At 36.3% G+C, this 19,014-nt stretch overlaps 1 protein-coding gene across 1 annotated transcript; it reads left to right on the top strand.

The window, feature by feature from the left end:
- Nucleotides 1-35: 35 nt before the first annotated feature.
- On the top strand, nucleotides 36-18,045 carry LOC128226687 (uncharacterized). The gene is made up of 12 exons (XM_052936666.1): nucleotides 36-151; nucleotides 2,101-2,249; nucleotides 2,710-2,789; nucleotides 6,656-6,796; nucleotides 7,687-7,793; nucleotides 8,587-8,705; nucleotides 8,929-9,044; nucleotides 10,308-10,456; nucleotides 12,841-12,956; nucleotides 13,460-13,632; nucleotides 15,256-15,369; nucleotides 16,461-18,045. Exons 2-12 carry the CDS (start codon nucleotides 2,109-2,111, stop codon nucleotides 16,735-16,737), a joined length of 1,533 nt encoding a protein of 510 aa, XP_052792626.1. The 5' UTR covers nucleotides 36-151; nucleotides 2,101-2,108; the 3' UTR covers nucleotides 16,738-18,045.
- Nucleotides 18,046-19,014: the final 969 nt, after the last annotated feature.

The raw sequence follows: 19,014 nt of genomic DNA, 5'->3' as shown, positions 1-19,014 counted from the left end.
TAAGAAATTTAACAGATTACCTCCCGTTTTTGCAAATTGACATTATTAGTTTGTTTTTCATGTTTAACAGTTTAAAGTCTACATAAATTACAGAGCTGGAACAGACCTCTGTGAAGGAAATCATCAATAATTAAATATTTCTAAAGACAAGGTGTGGACTATCAAGTTTCAATTTCTGTCCAATTACTTGGCATGTTTGTGGCGAGGTGCATACTAAGAAGCTTGAAAAAGTACAAGAACGAGCCCTCAGATTCATATACAGTACAATGATTACACATCTGATTACCCAACACTTTTATCTAAATCAATGTTGCCAACTCTCAAGCTTAGAAGGTTAAGGTCCATTGCTATAGAAACCCATAAAATTATCCACAAGCAGGGTCCAATGTATCTACATGACTTAGTGGTAATAAAAGAACATTCCTTTAACTTTAGATATAAGATGATGGCTGCTATCCCAACTGTAAGAACTACAACATATGGGTGCAATTCTTTCCGCTCCGGTGCCCCTAAACTCTGGATCACCCTTCCACAACATTTTAGGGAAGAAACTAATTTTAATCATTTCAAGAGTTTAGTCCGGGCATGGAGCGGAGATAACTGCAAATGCTCATTTTGCATATAAGAATGCTATCATATAACATGCTGTAAAATGTCTTAATCAAAGATATGTTGGATGGGACCTCGCGAGCTTAGACTGCCTAGGCAGCTGGTCTCTTTCAATGTGTCTTTGATTTAAATCATGTTAATTAATTGTGACTTCTTTTGTTTTATTTCCCATGCTAAATGCATTGTCGTATTACCTTGTGATTCGTATTTTCGATTAACTTATGCTAAAAATTATGCTAATCTACCTACATTCTATATATAGTCTAATGTCTTTCAACTGCCAAATATGTCTATGTGATTTTACTATAAGAATTATTTATTTGTTTCAAGTGTACATACTGAATATTATTATTTGCATGAACTGATGTGTGTGATATATTAGTTACATAAATTATGCTATTTATTTATAATGTCGGTCAAAAGCTATTCATAGCTTTTGTTAAACTGTTGATGATAGTACCCGACAATAAATAAATATTGACTTGACTTGACTTGACTTGACTTGACTAGGTGAGTGTTTCGAGTTCTATTACCATACCTTGCATAAATATTTAAAATGTTAGATAGAAATCAAGGCCATCTTTATGTACACTCTCCATATTGTCACTCATTGTTATGTAATCATTTGGTACATAGATTTTTTTACTAATCTGGATGATAAAGTTAGGCACACATGCTTATTAAGGGAATGTTGATGTCTGGAACCCCTTTGACCCATACTGCATAACCTGGAAACGAAGCCCAGAGTTACCACATTTGGTTAGAGTGCTGTGCTAGTGTTCCAGCAATTGTTGGTTGGAGTTCCGCTATTGGCGCAATTTTCCTCCTAGGTTTCCTTTACTGCCATCAAAAGTAAAAGGCAAGAGTGCCTGGATTGGCATTAAAGTCTCAGTTTGTCTAAATCCTTATTATATTAAATGAGTTTCCATACAAAGTAACTTTTAAAATTATCACTCACATTTCATAACCTTATTTAAATATTTTTATCAGCCATGTATTTTAAACCATTTTTGTTCCATTTGGATATGTATTTAGTCTGTGTAAACTGTAAAATGCACAATATTGACCAAGTGTTAACCATGTTTTTAACATTGAAAATTGCGCATGATTGATTTGGCTAAATATCTGTATGTCTATCTATTTTGGGAGTTTAACATGATCATGCTGGTCTAAAATGTTAAATTAATGAAAATTACTTTACTTTTGGCTTTTATGGTCATGGTCATTTGTATGCATTCAGTAACTGCTATAAAGAGCCCTGGTTGACTTTGTAGGGATAATTATCAGGGTAAAGAGGTTTACCTTGACCTAAAGTAAAAATGCTGAAATTTATGAAGAGTATGAAATGTCAAGAGTTTATTTTTGGAAACCTGCATTTTTCTAATAACGTTTTTTTCAGAGAGTTAGACATCTATAAACTGCCACTGTATTATCAGGAAAATTGCTCCAAAAACATGTTTCACATTAGATGATATGTAGTTTTCATTTAAGGTTGCAGAATGTGGAGTCTCCATGTTAATCTACAGTGGATCATACAAAGTGTGGGCTGGCGGGATTTAGTGATCATTGTTGTGACAGCACTGGTTACAAGATGGGTTTACTTCAACCTCATATGTGTTTACCTGTCACCTCTGAGAAAGGTAAAGGTTCTCATAAATAGCATCATTCAAGTACAAGTGTAGCCACTTTCATAGAATTTTCGACCAATTCTTTTTTCAAAGTTATTTAATCATAAGCCCAGGTGATGATCTTACTCATTAAAGAGTAGATTTTTTAATATCAAATACCTTTTGCCATCTGCTTGGATAATACCCCAAAAGAAGTTATGCTGTTGCATAAAACCAAATATATAGCCATAGACAAGTAAAAATGAACATTTCTATGTAGGAAATTAATTTAGCTTTAGAATGACAACCTCAATCAATTGAGTAGCTCAGAAAATGTGAGAAATGAAGCAGAGGCAATCATGCATTGCTTTGTTACATTCATTTTCATTTTGTTGATATTTAAACTCTTTTAAATCTATAATAATTCTGACACTTATAATTATATAAACCATAGTAAAATATATCCTCGAAATCTGTATTGTACATTCACCAGTTACCCGGGTTGCCATACAGACCTCTGGTTGGTAACATGCTAGATGCTCTTAGTGGAGAAGCAATGTCTACAGCCATCAGGTATGTCTACAGTTGTCAGATGTGTTTATAGCTGTCACATATATGTATACAGCTATCAGATATGTCTACAGCCATCAGGTATGTCTACAGTTATCAGTTATGTCTATTGCTATCAGCGATGTCTACAGCTATCAGTTATGTCTACAACTATCAGTTATGTCTACAGCCATCAGTGATGTCTACAGCTATCAGTTATGTCTACAGCTATCAGATATGTCTACAGCTATCAGTTATGTCTACAGCTATCAGATATGTCTACAGCTATCAGTTATGTCTACAGCTATCAGGTATGTCTCTACAGCCATCAGTTATGTTTACAGCTATCAGGTATTTCTACACCTATGTGATATGTCTACAGCCATCAGTTATGTCTACATCAATTAGGTATGTCTACAGCTATCATTTATGTCTGCAGCCGTCAGGTTTGTCTTCAGCTGTCAGTTATTTCTACACCTATGTGATATGTCTATAGCCATCAGTTATGCCTACATCAATTATGTATGTCTACAGCTATCAGTTATGTCTGCAGCTGTCGGGTATGTCTACAGCTGTCAGTTATTTCTACACCTATGTGATATGTCTACAGCCATCAGTTATGTCTACATCAATTAGGTATGTCTACAGCTATCAGTTATGTCTGCAGCCGTCGGGTATGTCTACAGCTGTCAGTTATTTCTACACCTATGTGATATGTCTACAGCCATCAGTTATGTCTACAGCTGTCAGGTATTTCTACAGCTGCCAGTTATGACTAAAGCTATCAGGTATGTGTACAGCTGTTTGTTATGTCTACAGCCATCAGTTATGTCTAGAGCTATCAGGTATGTGTACAGCTGTTTGTTATGTATACAACTATTATGCATGTCTACAGCCGTCAGTTATGTCTACAGGTATCAGTTATGTCAACAGATGTTAGCTATGTCTACAGATATCTGGTATGTCTACAGCTGTTATTTAAGTATACAATTGTCAGATATATCTACAGCTTTAAGTTATGAATACAGCTTTCAGGTTTAATTCCAGCTGGCAGTTTTTTCTACAGCTTTTAGTTATATATCAGGGCTTTTTCTATAGTACCCACAGGTCCAACTATTGGACCATTTCCCAAAGCAAAATATATGATATTTTTCCCAGCCTTCTGAAAAAAATCCGAATCAAAAGTAAAAAAAAAACATCAGTTATATCTACAGCTGTCAGGTATTTCCACAGCTGCCAGTTATGTATTAAGCTATCAGATTAGTCTGCAGACATCAGTGATGTCTACAGCTGTCAGATTTGTCTACAGCTTTCACTTTGTATTCAGCTGTCAGGTGTGTAAACAGTTCTATGCATGTAACTATCAGGTATGTCTGTAGCTGTTATTTAAGTATACAGATGTCAGGTATGTCTCAGCCATCATTCATGTCAACAGCTCTCAGTTATGCCAATAACTGCCTGGTATGTCTAGTGTATTATTTAAGTATACAGCTGTGAGGTATGTCCACAGCTATCAGGTATGTCCACAGCTATCAGTTATGTTTACAGCTATCAGTTATGTCCACAGCTATCAGTTATGTTTACAGCTATCAGTTATGTTTACAGCTACCAGTTATGTTTACAGCTATCAGTTATGTCTACAGCTATCAGTTATGTCCACAGCTATCAGTTATGTTTACAGCTATCAGTTATGTCCACAGCTATCAGTTATGTCCACAGCTATCAGTTATGTTTACAGCTATCAGTTATGTTTACAGCTATCAGGTATGTCCACAGCTATCAGTTATGTCCACAGCTATCAGTTATGTTTACAGCTATCAGTTATGTTTACAGCTATCAGTTATGTTTACAGCTATCAGTTATGTCCACAGCTATCAGTTATGTCCACAGCTATCAGTTATGTTTACAGCTATCAGGTATGTCCACAGCTATCAGTTATGTCCACAGCTATCAGTTATGTTTACAGCTATCAGTTATGTTTACAGCTATCAGTTATGTCCACAGCTATCAGTTATGTCCACAGCTATAAGTTATGTTTACAGCTATCAGTTATGTTTACAGCTATCAGGTATGTCCACAGCTATCAGTTATGTTTACAGCTATCAGTTATGTCTTCAGCCATCAGTTATGTTTACAGCTATCAGTTATGTCTATAGTTGACTGGTTTGTCTACAGCTATCAGTTATGTCTGTAGTTGACTGGTGTGTCCACAGCTATCAGTTATGTCTGTAGTTGACTGATGTGTCCACAGCTATCAGTTATGTCTATAGTTGACTGGTGTGTCTACAGCTATCAGTTATGTCTGTAGTTGACTGGTGTGTCCACAGCTATCAGTTATGTCTATAGTTGACTGGTGTGTCTACAGCTATCAGTTATGTCTGTAGTTGACTGGTGTGTCTACAGCTATCAGTTATGTCTATAGTTGACTGGTGTGTCTACAGCTATCAGTTATGTCTGTAGTTGACTGGTGTGTCCACAGCTATCAGTTATGTCTATAGTTGACTGGTGTGTCTACAGCTATCAGTTATGTCTATAGTTGACTGGTGTGTCTACAGCTATCAGTTATGTCTATAGTTGACTGGTGTGTCCACAGCTATCAGTTATGTCTGTAGTTGACTGGTGTGTCTACAGCTATCAGTTATGTCTGTAGTTGACTGGTGTGTCCACAGCTATCAGTTATGTCTGTAGTTGACTGGTGTGTCCACAGCTATCAGTTATGTCTATAGTTGACTGGTGTGTCCACAGCTATCAGTTATGTCTATAGTTGACTGGTGTGTCTACAGCTATCATGTACGTCTATAGTTGACTGATGTGTCTACAGCTATCAGTTATGTCTATAGTTGACTGGTGTGTCCACAGCTATCATGTACGTCTATAGTTGACTGGTGTATCTACAACTATCAGTTATGTCTATAGTTGACTGGTGTGTCTACAGCTATCAGGTATGTCTATAGTTGACTGGTGTGTCTACAGCTATCAGTTATGTCTATAGTTGACTGGTGTGTCTACAGCTATCAGGTATGTCTATAGTTGACTGGTGTGTCTACAGCTATCAGGTATGACTATTGTTGACTGGTGTGTCTACAGCTATCAGGTATGTCTATAGTTGACTGGTGTGTCTACAGCTATCAGTTATGTCTATAGTTGACTGGTGTGTCTACAGCTATCAGGTATGTCTATAGTTGACTGGTGTGTCTACAGCTGCAATTTATGTGTACAGTTGTCAGGTATGTGTAACACTTTCAGGCATGCTATAAGTAGGCAGATACGTCGACGTGAATGTGTACAGTTGGCAGACATGTGATTGTTGTCAGCAGATAGGTATGTCATCAGCTGTCAGGTATGTTTACAGATTTCGGACAAGTCATCTGTAGGCAGGTACATCTACAATTGTAGTGTATATCTCTTTTCAGTTATCAGCAGGTAGTCTGCTGTCAGGTAAGTCTTAAGCTGCCAAGTGTTTTTACAGCTGTCATTTGGTTGTTCACCCATCAGGTATGTATACATCTACTAGTTGTGTCTACAGTTACTGTTTATGTCCACAGCTTTCAGGTATGTCATCTGCTGTCAGGTATGTATTCTGCTGTCAGGTATGTATACAGCTGTTAGCTACTTCTACAGCTGCAAAGCATGTATACTGGTTTATATTCAGCTGTCATGTCTATTTCTGTCAGTTGTGTTCACAGTTGTCTTCAGCATTTCTTACCGTATATCTTCAGTTGTCAGTTATGTTTGCACCTGCTAAATGGTATAATAAATTGCATCTGTTCTTGTGCAATTATTTTCACACTTACAGTTACTTTTTACATTAATTTCTTCAATATTAATTGATAGCAACACACTTTATTGTCATATCTTTGTTTTATTTACAAGAACTTGTATCATTTCAGATGGATAAAGCAATGTAAAAGTCTTACAATTCGTTACTATTACTTTGGTGGAAAAGAAAGAATTCTGACTGCAGACCCAAAGGTTTTTCGCCATGTTATGATTACAAATGAGAAGAATTATGTCCGAGTTTTACCCAAAACGTAAGACATTAACAAATCATTGTACAATAATGAAGGATTGAATAGTAATCTTCTTGCATTCATGCAGTACAAACCCTTTGGTGTGATTTTGAAAATCCATGAAGCTTATTAGCATTTCATGAAAAACTTGCAAAATCTCTCCCTAGTGTTCATACTGTATGAACACAAAAATACTAATCAATCCTTAGGTGTACAAGGAAATATTTGTTTCAGGTTTCCTGACGTACCATATTTTTTTTGCCCTGACTCTGAAACTTTTATTGCATTGAGAAATAATTTTTGCTTGAATTTTGTTTTCAAAAGTTAAAAATGAAGTGTTTTCGCTGGTTTTGGTTTTAAAAATACAAGTGATACTTATACTAATTGTACTGATATTCTTCAGGATATAATTTATAGTTTGTGGTAACAGAAAAATCTTAAGAAACAATTTGCTTAATAAAACAAATCTGACCTACCTTCCCTATTTTGGGGGGATATGAAGCTAGAATCAAACAAACAAAAAATATGCCTTATATTTATATTTTTCACTGTATATTTTGATTTCAATTAAACATATATAAAAATTCAGATAAAATTCAGATTTTATATGATTGACCTTTAATTTCTGTTAGAAGGAATAGCCAATATTTTAAGCTTTGGTCAAATTGCGTCCTGCTTGTCCATTCAGAGTGCAGCAATTAAATAAACAATGATGTCATAACAATATCCAAATGACTGTTAGTTTTACTGTTTAGAAAATACTATAGATTTCGTAACATGAATATAAAACACCTGTATTAAGACAAATAAATAAAAAATTCTGTACAATATTTTATTATATATACATGTACTCATCACTGTATTTTCTGGGGGAGTATGATTGTCACACAGAACTTGTGTCCCTTTCACAGCCCATTTATCCAGCTGATGGGCAAGGCTCTGTTTTTCCTGAGCGGGGATGTCCACCACAGCATGAGGAAACTGCTCAACCCAGCCTTTAGCATAAATGTGCTACAGAGTAGGTATAGCAGGGTCAAATAACCATGAATGTCTCAGCCATTTAGTTTGCCATCATAAATTATAAATTTATTATTAGATTCAAATAATTCAACAGGGAAACTCCAGGATAGATCTTTTTGTTTTCTTCATGTTGTATGAATGTAGGAGGGAATGCGAGCAAATTCCATGAAACGCGCTAATCGTTATATTTTAACTTTATATGTTTTATTCATCCTAATTAAAAACAAATACAATTTTCTGTAGTTGTTAATGAACGATTATCAACAAAAGAATAAAGGGTAGATTTAACGTCCTAAACCATTGGTTAAGTGACGTGCTGCCAATCAAATCAGAGCAAAATATTGAAATAACCAAAGGTCAGGTCATAGTCATCTCTGGATTATTTAATATGAACATCAAATTTTCTCTACACAAAATGGATATATTATGGCTGTTCATTATGGACAAAAACACTTCTTCCAAGGAAATGTCTGTAAGTTATCAGCTTTCATCACAAGTTAAAGAGATGAGTATAAAAATTATATTAGTGTTTGTTCTCGCGGATGATATTTTGTACTCAGATAGAAGTACCTGCTGAAATTTGACCTTTGGAGTGATACCTTGCATCCATCCAACACCTATAATCATTCAGAAATTATAAACTGTTTTTTAATGTGTTTAGTATAACTAAGTAGCGGATCGAAAGAAAACTTGCATTTGGATTGGTTATGTTTATAGGAGGTCAACAAATGATTATGTTTGGAGTTGGTTATGTTTATAGGAGGTCAACAAATGATGGTGTTTTTTTCCAGACATGTTACCAGTGTTTGAGGACAAGGCTCATTCAATGGTGTCGCTGTGGTTGGAGGAGTGCAGACAAGCAGGCAACCAACCAGTACAGATCAATGTGCAGGACTTCATGACCAGAATTGTAGGATACATTTTGGGCAAGAGGTTGTTGTGTCAAGGGTCAGAAAGCTGTTTTTCCATATTTTCAACCTTTTTAAGAGTTCATACACTTGGTCATTTTAACAATAAGGAGCTTGCATGCTGTATCAGGGCTTCAGGTTTCAGTTATAACAAGAGATTCAAGTGGGCTGTCTGTGATATATAAAATGGCAACTATTTGTATCTATATTATTCTGTTTTTACAGACTCTAGATACAGTATGTATTACTGGCCTTGACTACAACATTCATGCCATAGGAAGTGGGGACACAGCTGGGGTGAAAATCTTCACTCGCTATCTTCGCCAGGTTGGGGGCAGAACGTATGTGCTCTGTTTAATTTGCTAGTGAAATGTATTACATGTATAGTTTGAATTAGTGAAATTTAAAGGCGCACAATATAGGTTGATGCGAAGAAAAAAAATTAAAAAATTATGCATTATCCTGTTTCAAGTCATTTGACTTTAATGATCAAAACAAAACCAAAATGATATGATTAAGGTACCTTACAGATAAAAAAGAATGATATGTTGGTGGTATTTTAACTGGGGAATTGGTGGCTCCGTAGCTATTAATTAAAAAAAAGACATTTATAAAGGCAAATATTTTTTATCTGTACCTAAATCATATGCTTTTTTTGTGTTGTTATCATTAAAGTCAATGAGTTAAACATTATAATGCATTATAATTAAAAAAAGAAATGTATCAACCTGAATTGTGCACCTTTGAAACCCAGCTGATATATTACCGGGTATTGTATCTGAGTTGAAGACTGTAAATATTACAGTACATATATCTTTGTTTAATATTAAAGTGTGAATCCAGGGACTGTCAAATATGGGAAAGTGAGAACCCTGCTGTATTTAAAAATTACTTAACAGCTGCTGCAAATGAAAATAGAGGATTTCAAAAGTTTATTTGTATTTATTACTGGTGACTTTACTGGTAACTGGTTACTGGTGACTATACTGGTAACTGGTTACTGGTGACTATACTGGTAACTGGTTACTGGTGACTATACTGGTAACTGGTTACTGGTGACTATACTGGTAACTGGTTACTGGTGACTATACTGGTAACTGGTTACTGGTGACTATACTGGTAACTGGTTACTGGTGACTATACTGGTAACTGGTTACTGGTGACTATACTGGTAACTGGTTACTGGTGACTTTACTGGTTACTGGTGACTATACTGGTAACTGGTTACTGGTGACTATACTGGTAACTGGTTACTGGTGACTATACTGGTAACTGGTTACTGGTGACTATACTGGTAACTGGTTACTGGTGACTATACTGGTAACTGGTTACTGGTGACTATACTGGTAACTGGTTACTGGTGACTATACTGGTAACTGGTTACTGGTGACTATACTGGTAACTGGTTACTGGTGACTTTACTGGTAACTGGTTACTGGTGACTATACTGGTAACTGGTTACTGGTGACTATACTGGTAACTGGTTACTGGTGACTATACTGGTAACTGGTTACTGGTGACTATACTGGTAACTGGTTACTGGTGACTATACTGGTAACTGGTTACTGGTGACTATACAGGATACCTGATGTTTCTTGTTTCAGGATCAGTTCATCATTCATTCCATTCTATTACCACTTGCCGTTTGCTGCAAACAGACAACGCTGGGAGGATGAAAAGTACATAATCAGTCTGATCAAGGAGAGAATACAGGCCAAGAGGCAACAGTATTGGGATGGCTGTGAAAATACAGGTACATTATTGGGATGGCTGTGAAAATACAGGTACATTATTGGGATGGCTGTGAAAATACAGGTACAGTATGGGGATTGCTGTGAAAAACAGGTACAGTATGGGGATTGCTGTGAAAATACAGGTACAGTATAGGGATGGCTGTGAAAAAACAGGTACAGTATGGGGATGGCTGTGAAAATACAGGTACATTATTGGGATGGCTGTGAAAATACAGGTACATTATTGGGATGGCTGTGAAAATACAGGTACATTATTGGGATTGCTGTGAAAATACAGGTACATTATTGGGATGGCTGTGAAAATACAGGTACATTATAGGGATGGCTGTGAAAATACAGGTACAGTATGGGGATTGCTGTGAAAATACAGGTACATTATTGGGATGGCTGTGAAAATATAGGTACATTATTGGGATTGCTGTGAAAATACAGGTACATTATTGGGATGGCTGTGAAAATACAGGTACAGTATGGGGATTGCTGTGAAAATACAGGTACAGTATAGGGATGTCTGTGAAAATACAGGTACAGTATGGGGATGACTGTGAAAATACAGGTACATTATTGGGATGGCTGTGAAAATACAGGTACAGTATGGGGATTGCTGTGAAAAAACAGGTACAGTATAGGGATGTCTGTGAAAATACAGGTACAGTATGGGGATGACTGTGAAAATACAGGTACATTATTGGGATGGCTGTGAAAATACAGGTACATTATTGGGATGGCTGTGAAAATACAGGTACATTATTGGGATGGCTGTGAAAATACAGGTACAGTATGGGGATTGCTGTGAAAATACAGGTACAGTATAGGGATGGCTGTGAAAATACAGGTACAGTATGGGGATGACTGTGAAAATACAGGTACATTATTGGGATGGCTGTGAAAAAACAGGTACAGTATGGGGATGGCTGTGAAAATACAGGTACAGTATAGGGATGGCTGTGAAAATACAGGTGCAGTATGGGGATGGCTGTGAAAATACAGGTACATTATTGGGATGGCTGTGAAAATACAGGTACAGTATGGGGATTGCTGTGAAAAACAGGTACAGTATGGGGATTGCTGTGAAAATACAGGTACAGTATAGGGATGGCTGTGAAAAAACAGGTACAGTATGGGGATGGCTGTGAAAATACAGGTACAGTATTGGGATGGCTGTGAAAATACAGGTACAGTATGGGGATGGCTGTGAAAATACAGGTACAGTATGGGGATTGCTGTGAAAATACAGGTACAGTATAGGGATGGCTGTGAAAATACAGGTACAGTATGGGGATGACTGTGAAAATACAGGTAATTGTCAAGGACAATAGGAAACAGTATGGGGATGGCTGTGAAAATACAGGTTTAGTATGGGAATGGCTGTGAAAATACAGGTAAGGTATGGGGATGGCTGTGATATTGCAGGTACAGTATGGGGATGGCTGTGATATTGCAGGTCCAGTATGGGGATGGCTGTAAAAATACAGGTACAGTATGGGGATGGCTGTGAAAATACAGGAACAGTATGGGAATGGCTGTGAAAATACAAGTAAGGTATGGGGATGGCTGTGATATTGCAGGTACAGTATGGGGATGGCTGTGATATTGCAGGTACAGTATTGGGATGGCTGTGATATTGCAGGTCCAGTATGGGGATGGCTGTAAAAATACAGGTACAGTATGGGGATGGCTGTGAAAATACAGGAACTGTATGGGGATGGCTGTAAAAATACAGGTACAGTATGGGGATGGCTGTAAAAATACAGGAACAGTATGGGGATGGCTGTGAAAATACAGGTACAGTATGGGGATGGCTGTGAAAATACAGGAACTGTATGGGGATGGCTGTGAAAATACAGGAACAGTATGGGGATGGCCTTAAAATACAGGAACTGTATGGGGATGGCTGTGAAAATACAGGAACAGTATGGGGATGGCCGTAACATACAGGAACAGTATGGGGATGGCCGTAAAATACAGGAACAGTATGGGGATGGCTGTGAAAATACAGGTACAGTATGGGGATGGTTGTGAAAATACAGGTACAGTATGGGGATGGCTGTGAAAATACAGGAACAGTATGGGGATGGTTGTGAAAATACAGGTACAGTATGGGGATGGCTGAGAAAATACAGGAACTGTATGGGGATGGCTGTGAAAATACAGGAACGGTATTATGGGGATGGCTGTGAAAATACAGGTAATGGTCAAGTTGTGCGGCGGATTAACATTGCATAATACTGTGACAACCAGTATATAGAATAATGTTAACTAAAATATATAAATTCAATTAAATATTTAAAAAGATATATATTAATCCTACCCATATTAAGAAATGAAAGAGCTGAAAGACAATTGTTACTTAAGTGTCTTTCTATAAGCTGTGTGGTTTCAGCTGCAGTAAAGGACTTCCTTTCCTTGCTTGTTCTTGCACGAGACGAGGACGGCCAATCACTTCCGGACAACCTGGTGTTTCAAAACGTCACAGGAATCATGTTCGCTGGGTTTGATGTAAGGGCATATGTCAGTCATGAACTTGTAGAAGACAGGGAATTCTAAGCCTAGTCAAAGTCATTGGATGTAGCATTACAATGTATATTTGTATAAATTTGTATTCACCTAGTTTGTTATTACTGATAAATGATAAAAATAACACTTCCCTCTTCAAAAATTGAGCTTGCTGTTGTTGCTTTTTGAAAATGTCAAGGTAGTGTCATAACAATGATATCATTCTTGCCTTAGATATGCAGACCTTAATGTGGACCTTCGTTAGGACTCTTTCAAAATATTGTCATGGAAGTTTGGAATTATTTGTAATGACAAAATGATCACTCTAGGCCATGTTGAGTTATCCCCCTTGTTTATCTGAGGTGCTTATTTAGTACTGTTTTACATACTAATGGAGATATTTGTGCCTTTAAACTTAGATTTCACTCTGAAGATGATTTGATTAGACAGGAGGAGTATAATTGGCAAAATCTTGCAATGCTTACACCAAAATGAAATATTCACAGACAACCAGTGTGACGTTGACTTGGGCATTGCTCCTTCTAGCTTCATACCCAGATATCCAGACACGGGCTCGGGAGGAGGTCCTTGAAGTGTGCGCTGACCCCACGCAGCCATTGACACATGAGACTCTGGATAAACTAGGCTACCTTAACTGCGTCCTCAAGGAAACTCAGAGGTACATAGCGCTGACACATTCAGTGATCTTATTTTAAAGAGATGTATAAAACGGGCAGACATCATAACTCTGCTTTCATTTGTAATGTGAACTAAAATGATTGTAAGAAGTCATAAGAAGTAGCATTAGAGTGTTTTTGTATCTTTTAAGATTTAGAAATAAAACAGAAAACCTCAAATTTTACCAAAAAAGCCTTAGAAAGGCTATTAAAGATTGAATAATTTTTAGGCTTGAGTTTACAAATTTCTGTTAAGATTAGTATCTGTCAACTACATTTGTATTTGTTTGTTCTATACCCATTTTATAAAACAAAACTTTTAACGGTTTCACCTAAGTTGCCCGCACTTTAACTTGAGAAGCTTTTGTGTGATTATCTCCAATCCTGCACAATATGTGTATTGGCATCCCAGTCACTCCAAAGTTATGGCCCTTGAATTGCCTAAATAACATAATGTTAATGTTGTCCATGCTGTAACTTAAGGTGACTTTGTCTGATCATTACCAAACTTGCATTATATCATAAGTTTATGGTCTAATGTTTGTCATATAACGGGTCTGTAGGTTTGATATAAGAGTTCTTATTTAATTTTGTTCTAAATGAAACACGATGATATAAGTTGGAGGTTAAGATCCCAGTTAACTCCTTTTTCACTTACAATTTTAAGGGCTATCTTCAACTTTAATTGACTTTTTAACCTTTATAAATGTGATATATGTTTTGTTACATCGTATATTTCTTCTTTAGAGTCTGTGAGGGTTTGTGAGACAATTTATAGTTTAAATGTGTCCAATTTCATAATACAGTAAAACTGCGGTCGTTCGAACAGGCGGTCATCCGAGAACCCTCGAGGTCAGGAGCTTGGTCTCGAACATTTTTCCTTCTATTTTCATATAAAATATACTGAAGCTGCATCAAAACCTAAATAAGTCGAGGAGTAGAGCCTATAGTTGGTCCTAAATACACAAATCATGCACAAAACCTTATGGCTCCCCCGAGGTCATAATTTAACACTTTATCCCGAAAGCATTTTACAAAATAAACAAACAATTGCAAGGTGTTTTCGTAAGTTGTTAAAATTGCTATGATAGTTAAAAGAAAATTTGATCAGGTGTGAAAACCCATTTATCACTGTTTACGCATGACCGATGATAGTTGAAGAGGCATTTTAGAAGATAATTATGAGTTTAAACAGTTTTGCGAGACAGACAAGATACGCCAAACATCAATCCTTGATTTTGCGAAACTTAAATCTGTTTTTTGTAAAAATAAACTATTTATTCATCTATAATTATTTTCTTTATTATCATTTACATTTCATATACAACAGCCTTTGAATATGTGAGCGATTTCCACAACGCAACACATAATCGGTTTTAAAATACATTGAAAGAAAACAGATTGGAAAATTAAAACTCGGGTTGTTCGAAACATCGGTTCCCTCGAGGTTTCAGCTCAGACTCTGGCGTCCTCCAGCGATCGCAGTTTTACTGTAGTTTGAAACACAATGAACATTGGCAAATACTAAATGTGATTCATAAATTGAGCAAGTAAATGCATTCACAAAAAACCTCAATGGTATATTGTGATGATCTGTATTCTCTGTATGTTTGACTGTCTTGTAGGTTATACCCTGTAGTTTCTAACACGACCCGGCGTGCCCTGGAAGAGGATAACATAGATGGCATGGAGATCCCTGCTGGCACAAACATTGTCCTGCATTTGGGGGCTCTACACAGGTATACATTGAATTTGACCTACTTTTGATAAAAAGGGGGCTTAAAGGTTTGCAAATGTAAGTGAGTCAAGGTTTTGGTGTAAAATCTTAAGGCCAACAATGTTTTTAAATTCTGTGTTTGCTCAAAAAATAGAAAACTATTGAGCATAAGATAATGCAGTTTTACTGGTAGTATTGGTGTCAGTCAGAGATCATCATTAAACATTCCCAAAGCTTTTATACACTGTACTTTGTCACAATAGTTCTAAAATGGATGGGCCAAGGCTGTATAACGTCCATGGTATAGCATACTTGACCTTGTTGCTTAGGGTTCAGTAGCTCAAATGTCAAAGTTACCACCAATAACCCTACAATAACTCTACAACGGTTTGAACTAGGGCCCATGAAACTTCAGTAGTAGATTGTATATGACCAGTAGATAAACCAGTATTATATTGTTTTTAGAGGCAGTAGGTCAGAGTCATACCTTATATTGTTTGGAAAACTTGGTGGGGGAATTAAGAGAACAAAAATGATCATGCCATTGCAATAACAGTGTGGTTTAAGTTTTATGAAAGTTTTGATTTTACTGGTACAAGTTGTACTGTACTATATTACCTTACTTCATGACTTTTATGGTCACATTGTTGTGGTCAAACAACTGGAAAAAGTACTACTCTTTGTCATTGTATTGTTAAAGCTTCACTCTCACAGATTTATCGTTTTTGCCATTGAATGAGCACATTTTTATGTAAATATCTGCAAACCAGTGATAAAAGATCGCAAACAAAAGATCAGATCTCAGATTTACATATATCCGTTCGAAAATTAATGTTTTATGGCTAAAAGCGTTTCCAACAATTAAAGAAAAATGCATGAAACATGAATTTTTGAACCATAATATAAAAATCTGCGATCTACTTTTTTGTCAGCAGTATTATATATGACTGCTTTACATGCATTTTCACGTAAATTGACTCATTTCAAGACAAAAAATAATAAAACTTTTAATCTGTGTGAGTGCAGCTTTAAGTTTAGATTTGTGAAAAAAATAATTATTTTGAAAAAAACTCTTGAATCTTATACAAATGAATGTTTTTTAAAATGTATCAGGTCTGAGGAAAACTGGCCAGATGCAGAGAAGTTTGAGCCTGAGCGCTTCATGTCAACCACAGTGGAGCCGTATCACCACCTGCCCTTCATCACAGGGCCTTACATGTGCATCGGCAGCAAGTACGCTCTCCTAGAGATGAAAACAGTCCTCGCCAGTATCCTGCGTGAGTTCAGGTTGCAGCTTGTGCCGGGATACACGTTCCGGAGAATCCAGGCTCTCAGCGTGAAGCCACATCCTCCCTTGATGCTAGCCGTCACAAAACTGTCACATGTTTAGTTTGGGAAGAGGTCAAGAGATCAGTTTTCTTAATATGATAAAAGGTTTCATAAAGTTCAAATCACAAAAGAATCTTACATGTAAATGTATAAATAAAATTGTCTTTTGATGAAAGAGAGGGATCAGACCCACATATACTGATCCAAAATTCACATATCTGTGTATTGGATAACTTGATAATGATTTTCTGACTTTCTTTCTGTTGCATGTTTAATATGAGATTCAGGTTAACAGTCTTCCAAGTTATTTATTTCCAGTGTTTTTTACTATTTAGGTGCATTAAAGGTGCAAAAAATAGGTTGATGCCAAATTGTGTTGAACTCATTTGACTTAAATGATAAAAATAATCATGATTTAGGTAAGTTATAAAATATTAGCCCTTATCAAAAAATAAAAATAATAATAGCTAAATGGCACATTCCCCATTTATAAAAGCACCAAAATATTGCTAATATTTTTTATCTGTACCTTAATTATATTAATGTCATATGAGATAAATATGATAATGCATTACCATAAAAAAAAAATTGCACCAATCTATCGATCCTTTAATCATGTTTATTTGCAAAAAAAGATATTCAGGAATTTCTTGACGAGGTATAATTTGCAATAAGTTGCAAATTTGTATACTAATTGCCGGTCTGTGGTCATTTTTCAGGATTTATTATTATTATGTGTATTACCGTATATCTTTTTTGCCATGTCCGTCTGTCCATCACACTTCCTTTCCACTTAATAACTAGCAGACTTCTATTGATTTTGAAATCAGTAGGTCAAAAACGAAGTGACCTTCAGGTGGAAAATAATATGTTGGCGGTGACCTTAGGCAGAATAATGGTTTCCACTTAATAACTCAAGAATGCTTGCAACCAGAAACTTCAGACTTGGTATGCCAGTTGGTCATGACTACTAGATGACCCCTATTGATTTTTAGATCAGAAGGTCAAGGTCAAAGTGACCTTCAGGTGAAAAAAGACCAGGGTTTCGACTGAAGAACCCTTGGACCCAGCAACTTTGTGCTTGGTATATATGCAGATTGGTCATGATATTTAGATGACCCCTTTAGATTTTGAGATCACTGATCTTAGATGTTCACTATGAAATATGGGTAAACTGGCCAAACTTCAAGGTCACTGTTGATTCATCTCCAGTCCAAAAGTACAAATTTCATGTCCACATTGATTATTTCTCAGCAACAAACATACAATGGGGAAGGCGAGCACTTTTTCAAAAATGCAAAATCTAGTTTAAATGTTGATATTATACATTAATGACATTTTTATGATCAATAAATTACATAAAACAATTTCCAATGCCTTGTTACATTTGTCAGTCTCCTCTAAACTGCAACAGGTGGTCTATAGACATACTTTTTATGCCACCAGAGTAGCATGGCACACACTTAGTATCTTTCATGCCGGAGCTGTCAGATCTGTCTATTTACAACGTAGGGTCTCAGCTGTAAGACTACCTATGATCCCTGTGCCGGCCACGGCTACACTAACGGGAGAGGTCTTTGGTGGAGAAGGGCGAGACAAAGCTGGAAAAGACTTTTCTTATTTGCTTTCTTTTAACTGTCTGGCTTTTTTCCTATCATAACTGAAGAATCATCCACGTCATCATCGTCTGCAGCTTGGCGGCTCGTCCGAATCTTTCAACTGTCATGTCCCATCTTTAACTTAAGAATGTCACACTGAATATTCATCTAACTTGGATACATTGCTTTATTGACATAAAATCTCGATTAAGTATGATAAAAAGCCGAATTGCATCATCACTACAATGAGTTATGACCCTTGACTCGTCCAGATTAGACCAAATCCATTTTGTCTGCTCTCTTGTTCATTAATTTTCTTACTTATTTAAAACTGTATGAATATATTATTGGGCATACTATCTTGACAAGGTGCAATACTATGTGTTGTGTATATGTATCAATTTTAGATGTTGTTTAAGCAATGTATAGTTTTATTTATTTTTTTGTGTGTTATAGTCTCTTATAACTCATACACCGAGTGGCAATACATGTTTTAAGTTATATCTATTATGTGATTTACATATGTTGTATTGAGGAGACTTTAATAAACTATCAAATATAGATCTAGTAAAAATTGAGGAGACTTTAATAAACTTATCAAATATAGATCTAGTAAAAAGGTGTCATTCGTTTTTATGAAACATTTGACCTAGTGTCATACTTTTTGTCATGACTTTTTGCCATTAATGGACCTTGACCAATTGACACACATTCGTCTCCGTGGCCTAGTGGTTAAGCGT

Source organism: Mya arenaria, chromosome 3, assembly GCF_026914265.1.
Source record: "Mya arenaria isolate MELC-2E11 chromosome 3, ASM2691426v1".
Taxonomy (NCBI): Eukaryota; Metazoa; Mollusca; class Bivalvia; order Myida; family Myidae; genus Mya; species Mya arenaria.
This window is presented reverse-complemented; position numbering and strand designations above follow the sequence as displayed.